The sequence below is a fragment of the Bufo bufo genome, chromosome 1 (genome assembly GCF_905171765.1).
Source record: "Bufo bufo chromosome 1, aBufBuf1.1, whole genome shotgun sequence".
Lineage (NCBI taxonomy): Eukaryota > Metazoa > Chordata > Amphibia > Anura > Bufonidae > Bufo > Bufo bufo.
Window position 1 is genome coordinate 294,435,164 of NC_053389.1, and position 16,602 is coordinate 294,451,765.

The 16,602-nt window shown below is 49.3% G+C and overlaps 1 protein-coding gene across 1 annotated transcript; it reads left to right on the forward strand.

Moving 5' to 3' along the window:
* The first annotated feature begins 2,101 nt into the window (after positions 1-2,101).
* Positions 2,102-6,773, forward strand: LOC121005632. The gene is made up of 2 exons (XM_040438423.1): positions 2,102-2,996; positions 5,470-6,773. Exons 1-2 carry the CDS (start codon positions 2,102-2,104, stop codon positions 6,432-6,434), a joined length of 1,860 nt encoding a protein of 619 aa, XP_040294357.1. The 3' UTR covers positions 6,435-6,773.
* Positions 6,774-16,602: the final 9,829 nt, after the last annotated feature.

Genomic DNA, 16,602 nt, shown 5'->3' on the forward strand with positions numbered 1-16,602 from the left:
GTGCGATATGCATAGTGGCTTTTTAAGGGCAGCTCTCCAGCAACAAAGATGGCGCGTCTAGCTCGATTTTCCATTGAGCATGCGCATAGGATTACACACTGTGTCCCTCCGGGAGGACGTCTGTAGTGACGCAGGGGTGTCGGCTCACTGTGATGATGCGTAGCATTCCTGGCTTGCTGAGTACTCGCTATTGGTGCGCTGCCACGCCTGCGCAGAATGATATCTACAACGCCGACTTCACGGCGCTGAATGAGCTTCCTTGCTGGATGGGTATGTTCTGCGATATTACTTCGTTGCTCCTCCCCCTCCATACACTTATGTACAATGAATATATCATATGTTGTTACACTACTTGACCGAGTCTATGTACTCGATCCGTATACATGCTCTATGTTTAGCACATATCACTGTTCTTTAATGATGATCAGCATATTTTTCTGCACTACAAGGTACCATGTGTATTCACTGCAAATTATTGTTATGTATTGTTATGATTTGTTGAACACACCCACCGGGTTGTGACCACATGATCTGTATTCCCTATATAATCACTGCCATTTGAGTTGTATCTTTGCTTGAGGAAGGCTCGTGATTAGAGCCGAAACGTTGCACCACCGGTGTGAATAAAGGGTTCACTGCTTTTATCCTTTGGAGTGCCGCTCATTTTTCTGAATTTATCCATCAGGGAAACCAGTCCATTCCCTTTGGGACGTGCACCCGCCATCTCCCTCTGGAGCCAGTGCCGCCATTTTTCTTTCTATATATATATATATATATATATATATATATATATATATATATATGAAAAAACGGACAGCACTCCAAGTAAAAGCTAGTGGTGTTTATTCACCCATGTGGATGGCAACGTCAAGCCTGAAAAAGGCTCTTGTATGAGCTGAAACGTTGCCATCCACATGGGTGAATAAACACCACTAGCTTTTACTTGGAGTGCTGTCCGTTTTTTCATCTCTATCAGACGGGGTAAGCTGCTACATCCCTGGACTTAGCACCCTCCTTGTGTTTTTCCAGTGCCGCCATTATTTTTATATACCCACCCTATGCTGCTAGAACTGCTTGAACTCTTCTGAAAAGGCTTTCCACAAGGTTTAAGATGTGTTTGTGCCAAGTTTTCTCCATTCACATTTGTGAAGTCAGACACTGATGTTGAAAAATAAGTCCTGTCTCGCATTCTATGCTCTCATTCATCCCATTCTGTGGGATGGAGGTCTGGACTCTGCACCAAACTCCAGCAGTCTGTCAGCCATAGACCTCGTGCACTGGTGAGCAGTCAGGTAGAAACAGGAAAGGGCTGTCTCCAAACTGTTCGCACAAAGTTAGCCTACATGCACACGAATGTATGTGTTTTGCGTTCCGCAAATTTAGGATCCGCAAAAAAATGGATGACATCCGTATGCCATCCTTTTTTTTATGGATCCATTGTAACAATGTCTATCATTGTCCGCAGAACAGACAAGAATAGGATATGTTCTATTTTTCTTTTTGCGGGGCTATGGAATGAACATACTGATGTGGACAGCACACGGTGTACTGTCCGCGTTTTTTGCTGACTCTTTGAAATGAATGGGTCCGCATCCTATCTGCAAAAAAAAACGGTACGGACATGGATACTAAATATGTTTGTGTGCATGTAGGCTTAGGAGCATGAAATTATCCAGAATATCTGGTTATTCTGAAGCATTAAGGCTACATGTACATGAAAGTGAAAAACTGACACGTGATGTTCTATTTTGTCTGTTTTTCATTGACCAACTGCCCCATACAATTGAATAGATCCGTTTTTAACGTCCGTTTCTCAGAAAGGCATCAGTGAAAAAAAACGTCCATTAAAAATGGAAAGTTTATCCCTTTTTAACGGTCGAGTGAGGCCGGACGAAGCGGCACGCTTCAGGGGAGGCCGGCATGAGGGGTTTTGTGAGCAAGGGGCAGTGTAAGGTAAGGGTTAAGTGGATGAGTGCAGGGAAAGGGGGGAGGAGCCAGGAAGGGGCGGGGAGCGGCAGGCTGAAGTAGTGGTGAGGCAGGTCAGCGCCCGCCATTTTAGTAGCAGAGAGCCAGCATCTGAAGTGCAGCATCGCATACTGCAATGGCAGAAGCAGTGGAGGCGATGCTGCGGCGCTTGAGGGAAGCGGCGGACACCAGGGGCAGCGACTGGCTGGAGCAGCAGGTGACCGCATTGCTAGGGGGGGCGGAGGTGGGTACGTCTAGCCCTACTCCAGCAGCTACACGGCCGCGGCGGGTACGGCCGCCGGCGCGCCTGAGCCCTGATTTACCCCCCCGGGTCCGGCGCCGTGTCAGGAGCCCCACAAGGGACCCTCCACGCCGGGAGCATTCTAAGGCTACTGCGGCCTCCCGGCGTGGGAGGAATCCATATGTCCGGCGGGACCCTCCAGAGGCTGTGGGGCCTTCCCCTCAGCCCATCGCGGCAGCAACAGGGGAGTCAGGACCTGGTTCTGCAGGATCCCCTCCTGTCCCCAGGAGTCGGAGGCCTGCTCAGCGTGGGAGAGGTAGTGGCAGCAAAGGCAGCAGCGGGGCTGCGCGGTCGGCCAGGGCGGCCCGGCGCAGGCCCTTACAGGATGAGCCCCTTTCAGTGGCACACGAGGCTGCGCCTGTAGGTGCCAGGGACGGGCGCAGGCCTTGCCATGATGCGCTTCTTACAGAGGAGGAGGACGAGGCTGTTCTGGACGGCTCCCCGCCCCAGAGCAGGCCTCTTGGGCATGAAGACAGGCGCGCAGATGCTTATATGGAGGACAGGGAGTTGCGCAGGCCATTTCCTGAGGGCGGACAGTTTTCTACTGGTCCTGACACCGTTGAAGACAGAGGGCGTCCCAGAGCCATTCCTAACGCACCCAGCAGTGATCCGGCTGGGGTGCTGCCGGCGAACAGCGCAAGTACCCATCAAAGGAACGTCGTGGATCCAGGAGTCGTCCGTCAGGAATCAGGACCGGCGGCTGCCGGGTTCACAGCACCCGGGCAGCTAGGTGAGACATCACTGGGAACACTGTTATCTCTATTTAATGTGGCGCCTGGGGCGTGGGGGGAGCAATAGTGCTATTATCGGTGGTTTGGGGCGCTTGCTGTGTGGTTTAGCTGGGGTTAGTCAGGATAGGGGGGCAATGGGGGCTACCCCCTTAGCAGCGTGGGGGTTGGGGGCAGAAAATAGCAATGTACCGGCGACCGTTAACAATAGTAATGTAGCAGTGGCCAATAGCTCAGGTGTAGCCGAATCAGTGTCAGTGCAGACGCAGGTGGGAGGTGAGGAGGATAGGCCCAGATTAGATGACGCCGCAAAAGGGGAGGTGTATGTTTGCTTTGAGGGTCCCCTGGGAGCGCATTTGAAAACGGAGGTGCGTGAGAAAATTTGGAAGGGAGAGTATATAGAAATTTTTTCGCTGCTTCCGTTGGAACGGTTTAACCTTGATGTGGTAAAGAAGGACGGAGTAAGGAAGGAGGATGAGGATAAGCGTCGCTATCGCCTCATCCCTAGGTCATTTAGTAATTGGCTGCAGGCCTTTGCTATTTTGGCAAGTGTGATTGGGGAGAAGAGTCCGGAATGCTGTTCCCCTTTATTTTGCTATCTGGATGCTATTGGGGAAGCCTATAGAGTGTATGGGGGTTCCGGGTGGTTACGGTATGACGAACAGTTTCGTCAGAGGAAAGCGGTCCGTCCTAATATGAGATGGGACCATAAGGACATTGCGTTATGGATGAGGGTGACAGCGCCAGGCAGGAGTGGTCAGTCCTTTCGGAGTGAGGCAGGGGTTGGGGTACAGCAAGGTACAGGGACGCCCCCAGTTGGAAGAGGATACTGCTTCCTTTTCAATGAGGGAAATTGCAAATTCGGCCAAAAATGCAAATTTAGGCATGAATGTTCCGTGTGTGGCGGGGGCCATGGGGCTAGCAGATGTTTTAGAGGGGGTAGACAAAGGGGGGGGGATAGTTTTGCAAAAGGGGCAGACCCCAGTGCGAGTGGAAAGGATGGTGGGGCATCTAAATAGATATCCGAACCAGGAGTTAGCTGAATTTTTGTATTCAGGGTTTAAGTTCGGTTTTCATATACCTTCACACCCGTTACCAGTCATGGAGAAGCGGAAGAATTTGCGCTCAGCATTGCAGTTCCCGGACATAGTGACAGGAAAGTTAGCTAAAGAGGTTTCCCTAGGGAGGATGGATGGTCCGTTTGTTACATCACCCATCAGTAACTTGCGAGTTTCCCCTTTGGGTTTGATCCCTAAGAAGGAGCCTAATAAATTTAGGCTCATCCACCATTTATCATTCCCTAAGGGTGCGTCGGTCAATGAGGGCATTGACCCGGAACTTTGTTCTGTGGTTTATGCTTCCTTTGATGCGGCTGTGGAATGGGTAAGGAAGCTGGGTCCGGGTACCCTGTTGGCAAAATGTGACATTGAAGCGGCATTTCGATTGTTGCCAGTTCACCCGGATAGTTTGTATTTACTGGGTTGTTTTTGGAATGGCGCTTATTTTGTGGATAGGTGTTTGCCAATGGGCTGTTCAATATCGTGTGCATATTTTGAGCGTTTCAGTTCTTTTCTGGAGTGGGTGGTGGTTCAGGAATCAGGTTGTCACTCTGTCATTCATTATTTGGATGATTTCCTGTGTTTGGGGCCGGGGGGATCTAGGGTTTGTTCGTTGTTGTTATCCACATTGCAGTCTGTTTTTGAGTGTTTTGGAGTCCCGTTAGCGGTGGACAAAACGGTGGGGCCGGCTACTGAGCTAAGCTTTTTGGGTATTGTCATCGATACACAGCGGATGGAGTGTAGGCTACCAGTAGACAAAGTGTCAGATTTAAGAACAGAGGTGGCGGCTGCATTGAGAGCAAAAAAGATTCGCCTGCGGGACCTGCAGTCTTTGTTGGGCAAATTAAATTTTGCATGCAGAATCCTACCAATGGGCCGCATTTTTAGTAGGAGGTTGGCTTCGGCGACAGGAGGGGTGGTGTCTCCCCACCATTTTATTAGACTAGGCAGTGAGTTGAAAGGGGATTTGAAAGTTTGGGATTCCTTTTTACAACAGTTTAATGGCAGAGCATTAGTTATGGGGGGGGTGGTTGATGCGTTTGATTTCGAATTGTTTACGGATGCTGCGGGTGGAGTGGGTTTTGGGGCGTACTGTGAAGGGCAGTGGTGTGCGGGTCGGTGGCCTGAGTCCTGGGTACTAAAAGGGTGGGTAAAAAACGTGGCATTGTTGGAACTCTTCCCCATTGTGTTGGCAGTCACGCTCTGGGGGGAGAAGTTTCGGCACAAGAAGGTTCGTTTCCATTGTGACAACTTGGGAGTTGTGCAAGCCATCAACAGTGTAACGGCTTCTTCCCCCCCAGTTATTTGCCTGTTGCAGCAGTTGGTTCTCAGGTGCTTGTCCCTTAATGCTTGGGTGTTTGCGGTGCATGTGCCTGGTTCCTCTAACTGTATAGCTGACGCACTTTCTCGTTTTCAGTGGGAGCGGTTTCGCCAGCTGGCCCCGGAGGCGAGTCAGGTCGGATTGGTGTGTCCAGAGTCGTTGTGGGAGATCCTGGAGGTACCGTAGCTTGTCTGTTGCAGGCATCATTGAGTGAAGGCACGTGGAGGATGTACGATAGGGCTTGGAATAGGTGGCAGCAGTGGTGTAATGACCTAGGGGTCGAGGTACTGGACGGGGAAATTCCGTTGTTACTGTTCATTGGCCACGTGAAGGATCAAGGTTGGTCGGTTGCCAAGATCAATGGTTGCATGGCGGGCTTGGCTTTCGGATTCAAGTTACGGAATTCCCCGGACATTACTAAGTCCTTTTTGGTCCGACAAATTTTGAAGGGTTATAGAAGGTTTCAGCGTGTCAAAGATTCCCGCCTACCGGTGTCCTTTTCGTTATTGTTACAGTTAGGTGAGCAGGTAGCTGGAGTGTGTCGCTCGGCTTGGGAGGTGAGCTTATTTAGACTAGCCTTTGCTCTGGCTTTTTTCGGGGCCTTTCGTTTAGGGGAGTTAGTGTGTGCAAGTGTGCAGCGGGAAGGGGGTCTGAGGAGTGAGGATGTAACGTTATATGACAACAGGGTGGTGATTTATCTGAGATTTTCAAAGACGGATCAGGAGGGGAGGGGTCATTTAGTCTCATTGTTTGAGGTGCCGGGATGTCTATTGTGTCCAGTACGGTGTTTACGGGATTTTCAAGGAAGGGCAGGGGTCGCGGCAGGCCCGATTCTCAGACACGAGGATGGCTCCTTTTTATCGCGATTTCAATTTATAGCGGTATTCAATAAATGTTTGCGTAATCTAGGAATGGACTCTGGCAAGTTTACGGGTCATTCCTTCAGGATAGGTGCTGCCACGGAGGCTGCTCGCTTGGGGGTTCGAGATGAAGTGATTAAGCGGATTGGGAGGTGGGAGTCGGAGCGTTTTCGGCTGTATGTGCGTTTAGGGGCAGTTTAAGGCTGTGTCTAACCATGTTTGTCTCGTTCTTTTTTCAGGTGATGCCCCGTTGTTAGTTTGGATCCTGGGCCATTCGTTCGTGTTCTGGGGGGCATTACGAGCGGATGTCCGGCAGAATGGGCGGCAGCTGGGGTTTGATCGGGGGACAGCCATAGTAAGATGGATCGGACGCAGAGGTATGGTGTGGGGTAGTGTTTTGCAGGAGGTTCATCGGCAAGCCAGGTTAGATAGAGTCCCAGATGTCTTGGTGTTGCATGTTGGGGGAAATGACCTAGGGGTCCGACCTTGCAGAGAGTTGATCAGGGATATCCGTTTTGATTTTTTGCGTTTGTGGTCCCTCTTCCCGTTAGTTGTCACTGTGTGGTCGGACATTGTCCCCAGGAAGGTATGGAGGGAGGCGAGATCGGTGGAAAGGCTGAATAAGGCTAGGATTAAGCTGAATAGGGTGATTGGGAGGTTCTGTGCCAAACATGGGGCGGTGGTGGTGAGGCACCCCGAGTTGGAAGCAGGAACAGGAGGCTTTTGGAGACAGGATGGAGTCCACCTCAATGCGGTGGGCATTGATCTGTGGTCACTGGACTTGCAGGGAGGTATTGAAACAGCCCTCCGGGTGTGGCGGAACGCGCGAGCTTAAGGGCTGTCAAGCTGCGCGTTGTTGGCGGGGGGAGGTCATAGAAGCTGGGGCTACTGGATGGTAACGGTGAATGAGAGGGCCTCAATGGTGGGGCTGGACTCTCAGAGTTGGGGCACCTGGTTGGCTTGGTATGGCGTCCGTCAGTTGGTGTCCCCGAGCTTGTGGTATGCGGCTGGGGGCAAGATGGAATTGCCGTGGTGGTTTGTGGCCGTTTAAGGTGCAGTTAGGCGGCTTCTAGGACCTCCCTCGTCAGTTAGACATGTATATATTTATATATATATGTCATTGTTATATCAAGTGTTATGTTTATTCATGTTATTTATATTATTTAATAAAAGACGGCTGCTGTGGCCGATTTAATCCAAACAGTGGCTGTGTGTGGTTATTGGGAGAGGAAATGGGGAAGGTTAGTTAGCTAAATGATGGGGTAGTGGACCCGAGCGTAGCCAATAACCCTACTCAAGTGAGGCCGGACGAAGCGGCACGCTTCAGGGGAGGCCGGCATGAGGGGTTTTGTGAGCAAGGGGCAGTGTAAGGTAAGGGTTAAGTGGATGAGTGCAGGGAAAGGGGGGAGGAGCCAGGAAGGGGCGGGGAGCGGCAGGCTGAAGTAGTGGTGAGGCAGGTCAGCGCCCGCCATTTTAGTAGCAGAGAGCCAGCATCTCCCTCCCTCCCTCCCGTAGTGTGTACTGGGATGTTTCAGGGCGGCAACGGTATTATAGAGGGGATGCATATATATATAAAAAAAATAAAAATGTGTATTTTATAAATAAATAAATGTATAAAAAAAAAAAAAAAAGTGAACAAGGGGTGGTGGACGGAGTGTGTCTTTAAGTGTTGCGTTTGTCGCAGCAGTCGTGGCGGGGGGAGGTCATAGAAGCTGGGGCTACTGGATGGTAACGGTGAATGAGAGGGCCTCAATGGTGGGGCTGGACTCTCAGAGTTGGGGCACCTGGTTGGCTTGGTATGGCGTCCGTCAGTTGGTGTCCCCGAGCTTGTGGTACGCGGCTGGGGGCAAGATGGAATTGCCGTGGTGGTTTGTGGCCGTTTAAGGTGCAGTTAGGCGGCTTCTAGGACCTCCCTCGTCAGTTAGACATGTATATATTTATATATATATGTCATTGTTATATCAAGTGTTATGTTTATTCATGTTATTTATATTATTTAATAAAAGACGGCTGCTGTGGCCGATTTAATCCAAACAGTGGCTGTGTGTGGTTATTGGGAGAGGAAATGGGGAAGGTTAGTTAGCTAAATGATGGGGTAGTGGACCCGAGCGTAGCCAATAACCCTACTCATGTGCATGAAGCCTAAGAATTACTTTCACTGGAACTGTTACTTTCCCCCACCATGATCCAGACTTCACCAGACTGTACACATGAGATAATGCAGTCAGACAAGTACTGTTTGCCACAGAGATAAATCTCCCCTATGTGTTTGGTGTATTTCTTATGTGCTGTATGTTTCTGTGCCATTTTGGCAGATATGTCCTCATACTTTACTGTTATTACATGGGACTGCATAAACTGATGATAATGATTGTGTATAAATAACATCTAAATTTAGAAAAAAAAAATTGTTATGCTTCGGTTTGAATTGACAATACAGTATAAATAATTTGATAATATGCATAATAACAATGTAATTAAAATCAATATATGTTTATTTTCATTCTCGAACAGAAATGGGCATGTGTTTATCGACAAGTTGGCGTACACACAAACAATGGACTTGAGCGACAGCATGAAATCCTGAAATATAGTCACCTAGAGGGTTACAAAAACTGTTCAAGTTTCTTCCCAAACACATACAAGAAGTAAGATCTTGAGCCGTTTAATAGAATGACGCAATATTCAATTAATGCTTAAAAGTGTTGTCCCATCTAGGACATTTATGGCATGTTCACAGACCCTTATCATGTATCGACATCTCAGGTTCTACCCGGAGGGTCAGAGTTAGTGCCCTATTGTGAGCTATGTGATTTATTATCTGAACGCATCTACTTGTAGTTCTACTCAAAGTTGTTTATGAGCATGCTTTCTTCTTTGTGATTGCTATGTAATCCTAACCGTCTTCTAATGAACCAGGGGGTCAACCTGTGAGCTATATACGCTGTATTTGTAATATATATTTGGGAATTTGTATGTAAGATCCGTTCCTATCTATTTGCGTAACTGTGGTTTAAGTCAATGGGATTGGTGCAAACTGTGTAAATCAGCGTTGTGGGCTATTTCAACACTCCTGGCAACCTCTGGTGGCTCAGGAGAACTCCATTCTCAAGATAGTTACGGTCCCGCACTTCTAAGATACTTATAGCATATTCTGTGAATAAGCCATAAATGTCCCAAGTGGGACAACTCCTTTACAGCAGACGTGTCGGGTGATTTGTGCTGCCATGCCAGAGAGAATGCAGTGTTAAAGGGCTTCTGTCACCCCCAACCCCCAATTTTCAGTTTTTGACTTATTATATTTGTTAATGTAAGCAGATTCCATATATGCCCCTCTTACCTCGGGCTGTACAGTAATTACAGTAAAAAACGTACTTTTATTATATGTAAATTTCTTCACTACCAGCAAGTTGGGCGGACTTGCTGGTAGCCGCCGCATCCTCTGTTTGAAAAAACGCCCCCTCCTCCACTTGATTGACAGGGCCAGCGAGCGCTCTCCTCCTCTCGCTGGCCCTGCCTGCAGCCTCAAATCCAGCGCCTGCGCCGTACCGGTCGTCATTCGGCGCAGGCGCTCAGAGAAGGACGCTCGCTTGGCCGCTCCTTCCTCAGTGCACCTGCGCTGATGACGTCAGCCCTACACCCGGAAGAGAGGTCTTCTCTTCCGGGTGTAGGGCTGACATCATCGGCGCAGGCGCACTGAGGAAGGAGCGGCTGTCCTTCTCTCAGAGCGCCTGCACCGAATGACGACCGGTACTTGAGGCTGCAGGCAGGGCCAACGAGAGGAGGAGAGCGCTCGCTGGCCCTGGCAATCAAGTATTGATTGCAACAGTATTCCTGAATAAATACTGACAGAACTCCTAGGATAGACAGTAAGCGAAGGTCCTCATATGACAACAGACACTGTACAAGTATAGTGGATGGATTGAACAAATTTCACTCCACTTTAACCAATCTGTTAACCTCATTTAAATAAATACGAGACTCAGAATAGCATTAATCATTTTTATTTATTGGTTGGCTAAAGTTGGCCACGGTGTTACTTATGTTACCTAAATAAATATATATATATATATATATATATATATATATATATATAAAATGAATTTAACATGAAACAATCCAATTAATCACCTTCAATTAATTAACTTCACATAGTCCACTCGAAGAGTGACTATTTCCCCAAAGCTAACACCATGACATTAAGTTAGAAAGGGGAAGGGGGAAGGGGGTTTCTTCTCTGCCGCTCACCAACTGCGCAGTAACTGTCAAACCTTTTCTTTTATAGGTACTCACGTGCATATAGTTGATCCATTCTCCAATCAAGATGAAGAAGATCTTTCCTTGAAGCCCAGATCGCACGAGGCATCTGTTACCAGGTAAGAAACATAAACCGTAAATACCTGCGCATGCAATTAAAGGTGTCATGACACCATGTCACCCCTAATTGCATATGCAACTAGGTCTGCCCATCCATATTCTGCTGACAATATCAGCACTAGTGATGAGCAGCAAGGGTCATATTCGAATTCGCGAATATTTTGTAGAATATTCGGCGAATATTCGCAAATTCGAATATTCGTTATATTCTACGATTTTTTTACTCGAAAAATCGGCAAGGTAATGATCGTGTTATATGCGAATTTTTGTAATATGAATAAATTTTTTTATTTTTTTTAATATTCGCTATATTGCTATAACTTTGTTTTTTCGAATATTCGTAATATTCTAAAACAAGAATATATAGCGAATATAAAAAAAAAAAAAACTAATATAGAGCAATTTAGCTAATATAGTGCTATAATCTTTTTTTTAGGCCTCATGCACACGACCGTTTTTTTTGCGGTCCGCAAAACAGGGTTCCGTTTTCCCGTGATCCGTGACCGTTTTTTCGTCCGTGGGTCTTCCTTGATTTTTGGAGGATCCACGGACATGAAAAAAAAAGTCGTTTTGGTGTCCGCCTGGCCGTGCGGAGCCAAACGGATCCGTCCTGAATTACAATGCAAGTCAATGGGGACGGATCCGTTTGACGTTGACACAATATGGTGCCATTTCAAACGGATCCGTCCCCATTGACTTTCAATGTAAAGTCTGGAGTCCCTTTTATACCATCGGATCGGAGTTTTCTCCAATCCGATGGTATATTTTAACTTGAAGCGTCCCCATCACCATGGGAACGCCTCTATGTTAGAATATACTGTCGGATATGAGTTAGATCGTGAAACCTCATTTCCGACAGTATATTCTAACACAGAGGCGTTCCCATGGTGATGGGGACGCTTCTAGTTAGAATATACTACAAACTGTGTACATGACTGCCCCCTGCTGCCTAGCAGCATCCGATCTCTTACAGGGGGCCGTGATCAGCACAATTAACCCCTCAGGTGCCGCACCTGAAGGGGTTAATTGTACTATCATATCCCCCTGTAAGAGATCAGGGCTGCCAGGCAGCAGGGGGCAGACCCCCCCCCCTCCCCAGTTTGAATATCATTGGTGGCCAGTGCGGCGCCCCCCCCCTTCCTCCCTCTATAGCATTAACAACATTGGTGGCCAGAGTGCGGCCTCCCATCTCACCCCCCCCCCCCCCCGATCATTGGTGGCAGTGGGTTACTAGCAATAGTACAATAGTAAAAGGTTCATACTTACCTGGGAGCTGCGATGTTCGTGTCCGGCCGGGAGCTCCTCCTACTGGTAAGTGACGGTTCATTTAGCAATGCGCCGCACAGACCTGTCACTTACCAGTAGGTGAAGCTCCCGGCTGGACACGAACATCGCAGCAGCAGGTAAGTATGAATCTTCTACTATTGTACTATTGCTAAGTAACCATGGCAACCAGGACTGTAGTAGCTTCCTGGTTGCCATGGTTACCGATCGGAGCCCCAGCTATTAAAAAGGGACTCCGATCGGAACTCCGCTGCCACCAATGATGGGGGAAGGGGGGGGGGAGATGGGAGGCCGCACACTGGCCACCAATGTTGTTAATGCTATAGAGGGAGGGGGGGCCGATGGGGGGCGCACACTGTGCCACCAACGAATTATTACAATAGAGGGAGGGGGGGGGCGCACACTGTTGGCCACCAACCTATTATTACAATAGAGGCCACCAATGATATTCAAACTGGGGAGGGGGGGAGGGTCTGCCCCCTGCTGCCTGGCAGCCCTGATCTCTTACAGGGGGCCGTGATCAGCACAATAACCCCTTCAGGTGCCGCACCTGAAGGGGTTAATTGTGCTGATCACGGCCCCCTGTAAGAGATCGGGTGCTGCCAGGCAGCAGGGGGCAGTCTTGTACACAGTTTGTAGTGTATTCTAACTAGAAGCGTCCCCATCACCATGGGAACGCTTCTGTGTTAGAATATACTGTCGGTTCTGAGTTTTCACGAAGTGAAAACTCAGCTTTGAAAAAGCTTTTATGCAGACGGATCTTCGGATCCGTCTGTATAAAAACTAACCTACGGCCACGGATCACGGACACGGATGCCAATCTTGTGTGCATCCGTGTTCTTTCACGGACCCATTGACTTGAATGGGTCCGTGAACCGTTGGCCGTGAAAAAAATAGGACAGGTCCTATTTTTTTCACGGCCAGGAAACACGGATCACGGATGCGGCTGCAAAACGGTGCATTTTCCGATTTTTTTCCACGGACCCATTGAAAGTCAATGGGTCCGCGAAAAAAAACGGAAAACGGCACAGCAGCCACGGGTGCACACAACGGTCGTGTGCATGAGGCCTTATAGTTGTAATTTTTTTCCAATCTGAACTTCAGATGAGAGAAAAATTACAACTATTAGACAAAGAATATTATAGCACTATATTAGCTAAATTGCTCTATATTCGTTTATTTTTCGAATATTCGCTATATTGCTATATATTCTTGTTTTAGAATATTACGAATATTGGAAAAAACTAAGTTATAGCAATATAGCGAATATAAAAAAAAAAAAAAAAGAATATAGAGCAATTTAGCTAATATAGTGCTATAATCTTCTTTACGAAAATTCGCAAACACTATCCTAAAGTCAAATATACTGCAGCCTTCTCATTAGCCCACAAGCTAGAAGCAGAGAGGGATCATGTGTAGAGTTGAGCGAACACCTGGATGTTCGGGTTCGAGAAGTTCGGCCGAACTTCCCGGAAATGTTCGGGTTCGGGATCCGAACCCGACCCGAACTTCGTCCCGAACCCGAACCCCATTGAAGTCAATGGGGACCCGAACTTTTGGGCACTAAAAGGCTGTAAAACAGCCCAGGAAAGAGCTAGAGGGCTGCAAAAGGCAGCAACATGTAGGTAAATCCCCTGCAAACAAATGTGGATAGGGAAATGAATTAAAATAAAAATAAAAAAAATAAAAATGAACCAATATCAATTGGACAGAGGTCTCATAGCAGAGAATCTGGCTTCACGTCAGCAGAGAATCAGTCTCTTCATGTCATAGCAAAGAATCTGGCTTCACGTCAGCCACCACTGGAACAGGCCACTGTCACATATTTAGGCCCCGGCACCCAGACAGAGGAGAGAGGTCCCGTAACAGAGAATCTGGCCTTATGTCAGCACAGAATCTGTCTTCATGTCATAGCAGAGAATCAGGCTTTACGTCACCCACCACTGGAACAGGGCACTGTCACATATTTAGGCCCCGGCACCCAGACAGAGGAGAGAGGTCCTGTAACAGAGAATCTGGCCTTATGTCAGCGCAGAATCTGTCTTCATGTCGTAGCAGAGAATCAGGCTTCACGTCACCCACCATTGGAACAGGCCACTGTCACACATTTAGGCCCCGGCACCCAGACAGAGGAGAGGTTCATTCAACTTTGGGTTGCCCCGCAATATAATGGTAAAATGAAAATAAAAATAGGATTGAATGAGGAAGTGCCCTGGAGTAGAATAATATATTGTTAAGGGGAGGTAGTTAATATCTAATCTGCACAAGGGATGGACAGGTCCTGTGGGATCCATGCCTGGTTCATTTTTATGAACGTCAGCTTGTGCACATTGGCTGTAGACAATACACGTTCAGACAAAACGCTGGCCGCTGGGCAGGCCAGCACCTCCACGGTATAAAAGGCTAGCTCTGGCCACGTGGACAATTTGGAGACCCAGAAGTTGAATGGGGCCGAACCATCAGTCAGTACGTGGAGGGGTGTGCACAGGTACTGTTCCACCATGTTAGTGAAATGTTGCCTCCTGCTAACACGTTCCGTATCAGGTGGTGGTGCAGTTAGCTGTGGCGTGGTGACAAAACTTTTCCACATCTCTGCCATGCTAACCCTGCCCTCAGAGGAGCTGGCCGTGACACAGCTGCGTTGGCGACCTCTTGCTCCTCCTCTGCCTTCGCCTTGGGCTTCCACTGGTTCCCCTGTGACATTTGGGAATGCTCTCAGTAGCGCGTCTACCAACGTGCGCTTGTACTCGCGCATCCTCCTATCACGCTCCAGTGTAGGAAGTAAGGTGGGCACATTGTCTTTGTACCGGGGATCCAGCAGGGTGGCAACCCAGTAGTCTGCACACGTTAAAATGTGGGCAACTCTGCTGTCGTTGCGCAGGCACTGCAGCATGTAGTCGCTCATATGTGCCAGGCTGCCCAGAGGTAAGGACAAGCTGTCCTCTGTGGGAGGCGTATCGTCATCGTCCTGTGTTTCCCCCCAGCCACGCACCAGTGATGGGCCCGAGCTGCTTTGGGTGCCACCCCGCTGTGAACATGCCTCATCCTCATCCTCCTCCACCTCCTCCTCATCCTCGCCCTCCTCGTCCTCCAGTAGTGGGCCCTGTCTGGCCACATTTGTACCTTGCCTCTGGTGTTGCAAAAAACATGCCTCTGAGTCACTTCGAAGAGACTGGCCTGAAAGTGCTAAAAATGACCCCTCTTCCTCCTCTTCCTCCTGGGCCACCTCCTCTTCCATCATCGCCCTAAGTGTTTTCTCAAGGAGACATAGAAGTGGTATTGTAACGCTGATAACGGCGTCATCGCCACTGGCCATGTTGGTGGAGTACTCGAAACTGCGCAACAGGGCACACAGGTCTCGCATGGAGGCCCAGTCATTGGTGGTGAAGTGGGGCTGATCCGCAGTGCGACTGACCCGTGCGTGCTGCAGCTGAAACTCCACTATGGCCTGCTGCTGCTCGCACAGTCTGTCCAGCATAGGCAAGGTGGAGTTCCACCTGGTGGGCACGTCGCATATGAGGCGGTGAGCGGGAAGGCCGAAGTTACGCTGTAGCGCAGACAGGCGAGCAGCGGCAGGGTGTGAACGCCGGAAGCGCGAACAGACGGCCCGCACTTTATGCAGCAGCTCTGACATGTCGGGGTAGTTGCGAATGAACTTCTGCACCACCAAATTCAGCACATGCGCCAGGCAAGGGATGTGCGTCAAACCGGCTAGTCCCAGAGCTGCAACGAGATTTCACCCATATCGCACACCACCAGGCCGGGCTTGAGGCTCACCGGCAGCAACCACTCGTCGGTCTGTTGTTCTATACCCCGCCACAACTCCTGTGCGGTGTGGGGCCTGTCCCCCAAACATATGAGTTTCAGAATGGCCTGCTGACGTTTACCCCGGGCTGTGCTGAAGTTGGTGGTGAAGGTGTGTGGCTGACTGGATGAGCAGGTGGAAGAAGAGGAGGAGGAAGCTGAGTAGGAGGAGGAGGAGACAGGAGGCAAAGAATGTTGCCCTGCGATCCTTGGCGGCGGAAGGACTTGCGCCAAACAGCTCTCCGCTTGGGGCCCAGCCGCCACTACATTTACCCAGTGTGCAGTTAGGGAGATATAGCGTCCCTGGCCGTGCTTACTGGTCCACGTATCTGTGGTTAGGTGGACCTTGCCACAGATGGCGTTGTGCAGTGCACACTTGATTTTATCGGACACTTGGTTGTGCAGGGACGGCACGGCTCTCTTGGAGAAGTAGTGCCGGCTGGGAACAACATACTGTGGGACAGCAAGCGACATGAGCTGTTTGAAGCTGTGAGTGTCCACCAGCCTAAATGACAGCATTTCATAGGCCAGTAGTTTAGAAATGCTGGCATTCAGGGCCAGGGATCGAGGGTGGCTAGGTGGGAATTTACGCTTTCTCTTAAATGTTTGTGAGATGGAGAGCTGAACGCTGCCGTGTGACATGGTTGAGATGCTTGGTGACGCAGGTGGTGGTGTTGGTGGTACATCCCATGTTTGCTGGGCGGCAGGTGCCAACGTTCCTCCAGAGGCGGAGGAAGAGGCCGAGGCGGCGGCAGCAGCAGAAGAGGCCGAGGCGGCGGCGGCAGCAGCAGAAGAGGCCGAGGCGGCAGCAGCAGAAGAGGTAGCAGAGGGAGCCTGAGTGACTTCCTTGTTTTTAAGGTGTTTACTCCACTGCAGTTCATGCTTTGCATGCAGGTGCCTTGTC

Coding starts and splice junctions, on each gene's coding strand:
- LOC121005632 (XM_040438423.1), top strand. CDS start 2,102: ATGGCAGAAGCAGTGGAGGCGATGCTGCGGCGCTTGAGGGAAGCGGCG. Junction 2,997..5,469: donor CACAGCACCCGGGCAGCTAG/GTGAGACATCAC, acceptor TCTCGTTTTCAG/TGGGAGCGGTTTCGCCAGCT.